Source organism: Aplysia californica, unplaced genomic scaffold (genome assembly GCF_000002075.1).
Source record: "Aplysia californica isolate F4 #8 unplaced genomic scaffold, AplCal3.0 scaffold00134, whole genome shotgun sequence".
In the NCBI taxonomy this organism is placed as follows: domain Eukaryota; kingdom Metazoa; phylum Mollusca; class Gastropoda; order Aplysiida; family Aplysiidae; genus Aplysia; species Aplysia californica.
In genome coordinates this window covers 308,547-317,865 of record NW_004797404.1, presented here as the reverse complement: position 1 = coordinate 317,865, position 9,319 = coordinate 308,547, and the positions used below count along the sequence as shown (strand labels likewise).

Here is a 9,319-nt window from a genome sequence, read left to right as displayed (position 1 = left end):
GTCACTAAGGTGGCCGTCTAAGACAGGTGTTATTGCTTAGTGTGATAGGGATTGTGTGTTAAAATATGGTGGTCGCGGCCGCGTTGGACAGATGCCCGTTTTACACAGTTAAATTATATAGAAAAAACGCAAGGGGGGAAATGGAAAGTGGCCGTTTGTACAGGTGGCCGTTTGTACAGGTGGCCGTCTTATAGAGGTGGCCGTCAGGGCAGGTTCACTGTAGTTTTAATACAGACAACAAAAAAAGGAGATACAAAAATAACTTAGATACGAAAGAAACTGTTGCATTCCTGATTTATCAGCACCATTGGTTAAGAATTCAACTTACAAAAGTCAGTTGTTAAGAAGCTTATATTTCAATGATGATGAGGTTTTATGAGTATTATGTTGTTTATGCACTCTTAAATTATGTTGTTAGCATAGTTTCTCATTTCCCACTGCTCCAAAAGAGACATGCATTTTAAATCACATGTGAGCACTTGTCTTTGGGTCAGAGAACATGAACACATTTACCACTTAGAGAAAAAGTAATATATCTCAGAAAGCATAGCTATATATATCTCAACTACGAGTATTTTGTTTTTGAAAAATAAACATTTTGCAGTCACACAGCCAGCAGTACAAAATACCCAATCTAGTCACCCAGACAGGAAAGTGTCTGCAACAGATTTCTAGGGCCTGGCACAGAGTGACCGGAACGGATAATTTTCTCAGGCGCATTATTGTGCCAAGTGACCACAAAGTGTTAAAAACACAATCTCAAAAAAGCATCTTGTTATTGCAAAAGTGAACATAAAAATCTAGAAAATGATCCTCTGTAAGACACAGTTAAAATTAACCGTCATTCATCTATTTCACTAGTCCAGGTTACAATGTTTCTAAAGCATAAAGTATAATCTAAAGTATAAGATTTTCCAAAGGTGAATAACATGAGATCATTTCATATCAAACTTAAAATACATTTTTAATGAGTTACAAAATACACACTATCCTTTCGGAATTTTGTTTTACCTTTGATATACATCAACAGCCTCTACAGGCTGGCCCCAACCATCAAAATCAGCAGCTCTGTGAAAAGCATCCTTCCATGATCGAAGTAGCAGCTCTTGTTCTGTTTCATCACCCATCTTTCATTGTGTATACCCTGAAGCAAATGAGCACCTTTTTCCTCTGTTGATTTGTGTCAAAAGAAAAAAAAGGAAAAATATTAGAAGTGTGTAAAAAAGGAAAAAAAATTTCATCCCACCCTTCACCCTCGGAGTAACAAAAAAAATATCAAAAGAATATACCTTCGCTGGTAAGACTAGCTAAACCATAAAAAGTGAATATTTTAAAACTTTGACCAAGCTATACTAATTAACCATTTTTATGCTTAGTCAACGATAGGTCTGAATTCTGTCTAGAAATGCTCCTAAAGCAGAAAAACCCACACGCTGCCAAGTTGCTACATGATGAAACCAAATTTTGCTCTTTGCTTCATATGTTGAAATTTACTCCGCTGGGGTTAGTGGTCTGATTACAAAGGTGACAATAACATTTTTTAAATTTAATTTTAAAAAATTAAAAACTAAGGATAGAGCATCTTCTGAATTCTGATAATAAGAGTTAAGGGGAACGAGAAAAGTATGATGGAAGAGGAGTACAGTCTTAGAAGAAATAAAAGTAACATACACACAACAGATTCTAATTTGACCTCTAACAGGTGCAACCTATCAGTGCATTGCAGTTTCAACATAATTCTGTCATAACCATTCGACTCCCTGCTACATGGCTCTTCCCATTCAGTCTTTCTTTATATAATATTACATATTATAAAGACATAATGATCAAATTGATTGGTGCTAGCAAGGAGGGCAATCCACAAGTCAAAGAAAGCACTAAATCAAAATATACTAAATATAACAACTTTTGAAAAGTAATGCTTGGAAGTGGGGAGCAGGAAAATTCGTATTTATAGTACAGTAGAATCCTGTTATAACGAGAGGGAGGGGACCGGAGCAAACTGACCGTTATAGCAGGATTCTCGCTTTAAGGGATCTAGTAATAAATTCAAGGGAAACTGTAAAGTAGGCCTAATCTATGAGTTTTGTGTTCTGTTTATTTCCTTTTGCTATCTCCCCTGATGATGATTTTGTTTCAACGTGACCTCGAGGTTTTACTTGATCAAAAATCGAATCAGGTTTCTTTCTCTAGCGCTAGATCTAGCAATGTTGACTGACAATTGACAGCTCGGCGTTGGTGATCAGAGAAAGAAAGGACTCTGGGCTAATTCACCCCGCTGTGTTTTCCCCCATCCCACCCCTCCCTGTGGTGCATTCTGTCTGCTTGCGCACGTCACACATTCACTTCATCCATCACATTGCTGTGACCTCTCCATCCCCGCATCGGAGAAGTGAGAGGCATGGTAGGCCTTGATAATCTAAACTAGGCTTACGCTGGCCTATCACACGATGCGTTCAGCTTGTCTGCGCATGCCACACCCTCCCTACTCAGTCGCTCCGGCCTTCATTAACTTCATTGTTGACACACATGGGCTCTCCCACTCTTTGTTTCGCTAGATCAACAACAAGTTTCTCAACTGGCGAGGTTTTACATTTTGTATAATTGGCCTATGCACTGTGCACAGCAGAAGTAATATTCCACTATAACCGACTCGCAAGTGTGTCTGATAGCGCTATAGCAGTATTTTGTTTACAAAGGTAAAGAGGAGAAAAAACGGGGTTTTAGAATAGCGTCTTTATAACAGACTTCAGACTTCTCTCGTTTTTTCCGGACTCATTATAAGTGGACTCCACTGTATCTTTAACATGATACGTGCTACTTGCTCAAGAGTTTATTCTGAACTGAACTGCCGTGATTCGTGAGTGATCATGTGAAAAACACATCTTAATGGTCAAGTGATCCACACAGATATATACAGGACAGAACTCGCATAATATAACGATCACAACCACACAGTTACTCTCTCTTAACAATACATCACAGTATTCTATGATAATTGAGATTTCAAGACGGAGATATGTCTCGGCAGATTTAAAGGGGGACGGTTGTGTGTGTGTGTGTGTGTGTGTGTGTGTGTGTGTGTGTGTGTGTGTGTGTGTGTGTGTGTGTGTGTGTGTGTATGTGTGTGTGTGTGTGTGTGTGTGTATGTGTGTATGTGTGTGAGCAGGGGGGCTCCACTTTCGATCCTGGAAGAAGCGGAATTTATAATCAAATTCAAACTTCATACAAAGTGCTGGCAGCTCCACAGTGTCTCTACTGTTTCTTCTGGCCTGCTTATATGTGACTCAAGTGACTGTCCTAACTTTGAGACCGAGCTCGAACCAACTAATTCTACTGTCAGTTCAGTTGTAAAGCATAGCATGCCTGATCTCCAGAGTCAAATTTCTGCAGTCTGCAATGCAATTTGTAGAGAATATTAAAACTAAAAGAACTTTTTAATCCGTACTATGTGTAGAGTTTTAAAAGCAGGCACCTTAATCTTATCTCCTTTGTCAAATTACGATCAGCAGATTCCTGTGTCAAGATTATCTATGCAACACAAAGTCATATAGGTGCCTAAGATTAATGGTGTTACAAGGGAGTAACAAACACAAAAAAGAAGGAGAGACCAGGACGATAGATGTTTGATAGGAAAGAAGAAATCACAACAGGGCATCCATGTTCCAACTGCGCAAGGAGATTATCAGATTCCAGTTTACTTGTAGCAACATATTAGTATTACTCAGGTTTAAGTAAGTCTCTGTCTACTTTCACTTTTCTATATGGTATTAGGCCAAACTATGGAGGGCCTGCTGAGCTTTAGTGAGCAGAGTTAGTTTGCTCATCTCACTAAAAAAGTAGAAAAGTGGAAACCTGATATATCAGGGATGGTGGGACCAGACGAAAAGTCCTGTTGTACCAGATCCCTGTTAAATCAGAAATTTAAGGCTGGGAGGTAGGCATTTGCGGACTTATCCAGCTGTATTTATTCAAGGGTAGTTTCCCTTGCCACAAGTACCCTGCACATGGCACATTGCATATGGGTGTAGCAATGCTAACGGCTAGATCAAAGTCTGCAGCACATCGTCTCTCTCTCTCTCTCTCTCTCTCTCTCTCTCTCTCTTTCTCTCTCTCTTTCTCTCTCTCTTACTTTTTACAAATTGTTAATGAGCCTTTGTCCCTGCTATAATCGATTGGGCTCCAATGAGACCATGTTATTGCTGATAACTTTTAACAGAGACAAAGAGAGAGACCCTGAAAAAACAGGGATTTAAAAAATCCCTGTTATTACCGGATCCAGGTTATTACTGAGCCTGTTATAGTTTCCACTGTAGTTAACTCCAACCCCTTTAGCCTTTGCCTCACCCTGCTACCTTACACATATCCCTGACCACAAAATCAGAGACTACCCTAAAAATGTTTATGCATTTTTTTTTAGTTATTAGCCCAATATATTTTAAACATGACCTCATACAGTCGAACCTGCCATGACGACCACCTGTATAATACGGCCACCTGTACAAACAGCCACTTTTTATTTCCCCCCTTGCATGTTTTCTATACAATATAACTCACGGCGTACAAAAAGCGCTCTTTTAGTTGGCTCGGCGATAGAGTGACCGAGTCACGGCGGGCCAGTCACACAGAGGTCACTCACCCGACCTCCCGCTACCTGCGTCGGTAGCCGGTGAAATGAATATTTCAACACATGTTTTATCGTCTTACAAAAACAAAAAATATCATACGTGAACACAAGTTTGTCCTTTAGAGAAAGCAACTTAACTTCTTTATTGGTACGAAATAGCAATACCATGGCTTCTCACGTTATGGAGTTATATGCTCTTAAATGTATGTCTATTTATAGTTAGTAAAAAAAACCAACACATATTAAGTCGCTAATAACTTATAAGCCTAACGATAAATATTTACAAAACTGCCACGTAAGACAGGAAAATGTGTTTAGAAATTGACTCGCTCAAAATTTTGTTTCCAGCATGAACATGGAACTTGTCATGAGCATGATAGCCAAAAAGCTTCCTTGCATTCATGACTTTTTGTATCCAATGGAATGTGTATCCTCCTGAATAATGATATACTGACGTATCTTCAATATACAGTACCAATTCATTTTAACAAAATGAAAATGTACAGAATAAAAGAATAATACAATTTTTCTTTCTAAACCTATCCAGCAGCATGCAATGAGGGTGCTATTTGCAGGAGATGCGACACAAAAATAAAACGCTTTATGTCTACCTGGTTTGGGATCCTTCGTGCTCCGTCTTCCAGTTTTGAGATCGCCTAGTGGCTGCTTTCTGTGTCCTGTTCTCCCAAAAGCCTGAGAACAAACATGTGTTGTTGTATGTGTGGAATACAGTGTTGCTATGATATGTGTTGCTTTGGGATAACTTTGCGGGGAAATAGCGTCTGAATGCGGCCATGTAATTGTCGATTGCTACGAGGATTTCTGGACGTGAAAATTGTTTGACTGGTTTGAGATGTGATATTGCAGGGTGAACATGGCTAAATCTTTCTTTGAGAAGATTGAATATTGCTTCCAGTCCACTTGCTTCCTCAATTTTTGCAGTTTCGCGGGAGTATTTTCTTGTTTCTGTACAAATTGTGTTTGTTAGTTCCTTGTACAAATGGGGATGGAGGTATGCTTGGGGTGTGTTGCGATGTTTGCTTGAAATAGATATTTGTATGCAGCCACCCAAACGATACCGACAAGCGGAGCAAGAATTCACATGTATGTTATTGTCAAACACACACTACATGTTCCTACTAGCGTCAACAGCTTTTTTGCGGCATGAATTGACGTGACGTAACATCATATCTCCTTTTGATATTTGAAATTGCAGTAAAACACTTGACACAATTGTTAGCGGAATACGACTGTTCATCTTCGTCCTTCTACACATCAATCCCACAAATCAAGAGAATATCTCCTGACATTGTCTTACATAATCGGGGCTTTCTGTACTTTTTTTTGTTTGACAGTTAAATTTAAACGCTAACGCACCCGACAAAGTTCATTCAGAGACTCTCTATGCCTCTCATATTGTGTGACTGACCCATTGCAGTTTAACAATTTTTACTTAGGAACACAATTGACTAACTGATTGCCAGTCACTGCAAAGTGCTGGAAAAACAAAATTCACATCATTAGAAAATATGATTTGTTGGCTATCACACCGCGCAAACAGAAATAAACACCAATGTTTCATTTTGGAATGATTTGTAATTAAATTTGAAGAGATCACAATATTAACGGCGCTTCCAATTACTTTACACTCACAATTTAAAACTGTTATTATTCCCAAACGAATAAGTGAAAACTGTTGAAACTTTCACAAGATACCAAGAAGACGTAGACGAAGCGAAATTGGTGAAGAAGTAGATTCTAGGGGTATTTTACGGCTCATGAAATTAGAGGAAGAAACGCGTTCTCATAAGGACAAGATAGGACAGCGCTGTGCACAAGTTGACCACGGTCAATCCCCGACCTGACACGTGAAATTGCAGATCACCTGCTGGTGATTTATGGCCTAGCGCGGGGGGCCCGGACTAGCTAAAAGATCGCTGAGACAGAATTTTGGACGCCGTGAACTTTCAACTGTGTAAAACGGTCGCCTGTCCAAAGTTCCACGGCCACCTTATTTGATCAACCTACGTTCAAATTTACCTGCCTGAGGCGACCAGGCGTGGTCACTCATTGTCCAATGCTTTGTCACAAATTTTGAATGGGCCCCTAACGCTGTGGACGAGCCATCATGTTATACAGTGGAACTCGGATTCAACAAGGTCGCCGGGCCTGACCTAAAATCTCGTTGAATCCAAGTGTTCGTTATAGCGAACATGAGGTTTTGTGTAGATAATTACAGGCACTGAGCAAGTAATGTATAAAGAGAAGTCACAAATAGTGCCTGAAATGCCCGCATATTATGAGTTGCGTAAAAAAAAAAAGACAGATTCCTTCAAATGCATTCCTGTGTCATCTCAATTGTTCACCACAAAGTTGTGTTGCAGAGTAGATCCTAGCATAATGGCAACTTTTGATTTCATAGACAAGCGCACAATTCCTTATGAAGATCTACGCAAAGACTAGTTTATCATTGTAATAATGATCAGTTGCCGAGGGGAAAAAAAGAAAAAAGACTTTGACACGTTTACCGTTTGTATCTGCGACGTTCAACGCCCGGACCGCTAGTGCCCCCCCCCTCCCCGCCACGCACACACAACTACACGGGTGCAGGCCGCCCATCCGACTCCGACACACGTCAGAGTAGACACATGCGTGAGCCAACAACGCACGTGTTGGTATGAAAAAAAAGGCCGCTGATTGGTCACATGCAATCGGGTAAGTGAATACTGGTTCACAATGCAGTTGCAATGAATGGTTTCCAGGAATAGATAAAGTTCGTTCTGGGAGAAAAATGGGCGAAGCCACGTCTGCGGGGGCAGTTCACCCTGGCAGTGACCTCGTTGAATCCGAGCTCGCTGATTTAAGTGCTCGTTGAATCCGGGTTATTTTTTATTGATTTTAAAGAAGAAAAAAAACGGGGAATCTATCTCATCTCGTTGAATCCAAGTTCTCGTTGAATCCGAGCTCGTTAAATCCGAGTTTCACTGTAATCCATTCATATGTCGTTATTGTTAGTCCCTCGAATGAATGTTTCACCCAAGTTGACCAATGGGTAGGCCTAAAAATAAATTTTCAACTGCTGGTGAGGGAAGCGTGTAATCCGTCATAACCTATAAGCCCAGCTACCTACAAGTCATGCACAAATCATATATGTGAGGTGACTGGTCACTGTGTAATATCTAATCTGGAACAAAGTGACAATAGATGTTGACGTGAACTTACAACAGAAGCGTTCTCTGAGTGGTGGCGACCTGTGTGTTTGTTTTACCATGGCACTCGGTCATCATCGTCTTACATAATACTTCGATTTTATCCTAGCACAAAATCAGCAATAAAAAAAGCTAGCTAGCCAAAAACAAACCCACAAAAAAACAACAACATTGACAACACTGTAAAAGCAATAACAAAAACCTTACTCCATCCACCCCCCTTATTCAAAAGAAAACAAAAACTCATTTGAATTTGCCTTACACTGACAACTGTCCAAAGCCTGAGATCAGTCCCAGTTTGGACCTTAGACGAGAATGGCTTGCTTTCTTCATTTTGACCAGCCTGCCTAAGACTAAGACGGCCACATTCATACACATGTGTATTATGGCCACTTTTCTCCTTGACACAATGGGTGGCCGTTTTACACAGAATTTAGGGCTTACATTCCTACATGCTAGTTGGCTGAAAGGAAGTTTCTCTAGAATCTAGATCTAACTAGATTTCTAGGTTCTGTTGCGATTTGTATATATAAGATCTACAACAGTAGGCCTTACAGCTATTCATCCATGATAGATCTTGATATCGTAAAGTTAAAACATAAATGTAAATTAAAGGCGTCACCCAGCTTTTGCAGCTGTTTTTTCGTTGTCTGAGGTCAAGACGTAGTATCGGTAATGGTAATTTACTTTCTCGCGTTTAATTCCCGGGGAGGACTTCCGTAACAATTAATAAGGGACTACTCTGAACTCGATGAATATCAATGGCCATCAAAATCAGTATGGAAGGTCTAAACTTTAGACTTTAAAGCCAGTATGTTACAAGATTTACATTTAGATCTAGATATCTAGTCTAGATGTTCTACTATTCTACTAACTCTTGTCTACTGAAGTCTAAGTCTACTGTACTTTGTGAAGACTTGTGAAGGGAACGATTAATAATAGATCTATAATATCTAGAATCTAGATCTAGATTAGATCTACAATCTAGAGATCTAGAATCTAGAGATCATAATCATATTTTTATAAGAAAGCTTGTTCACTTACGGAATCAATCTTACCCTCCTCAAAGCTAAAGATAAGATCAGCTTGAACCAGGTCCGAAACCTGCATCACCACACTACGGAGCTTGGTTTCGTTTGACTTCCAAGGCAAGATACAACAATAGAACTGTATAGATTGTTTACAGTTTACAGTTTCCAGTCTCCAGCTCTTGACAAATACAAATACACACCTTATCATCCCATCTGATTGTACGGAAACTCAGAATAATCTAACTTCATTTCCAAAGATTTTTTTTCCACCAGTGGCCTTGGTCAATGGTCATTGAGTGGGACGCCTTGACTGGCGGCAGGAAAAACATCAAAAATGGATTTTTGAAAATATCGACTGTGGCAGGCGAAGGAGATTAACTATAAAATCAAGATGTGAAGCTTTTAAAAGCCTTAGGATATTAAAGTGATTTTTGTTGCCTAAATTTAAAAAC

General features: G+C 39.6%; 1 protein-coding gene across 1 annotated transcript in view; it reads right to left on the bottom strand.

Annotated features, from left to right (window-relative positions):
- LOC101864218 (axin interactor, dorsalization-associated protein) overlaps positions 1-9,061 on the bottom strand; it is a 25,593-nt gene extending 16,532 nt beyond the window's left edge. The window contains exons 1-4 of the mRNA XM_035969275.1: positions 8,881-9,061; positions 5,239-5,320; positions 1,012-1,170; positions 480-483 (exon numbers count right to left, since the gene is read on the bottom strand). Of these exons, the coding sequence (XP_035825168.1) occupies positions 480-483; positions 1,012-1,127 (120 nt within the window). The 5' untranslated portion in view covers positions 1,128-1,170; positions 5,239-5,320; positions 8,881-9,061. The remainder of the gene's footprint in view (positions 1-479; positions 484-1,011; positions 1,171-5,238; positions 5,321-8,880) is intronic.
- Between the last annotated feature and the right edge of the window lie 258 nt (positions 9,062-9,319).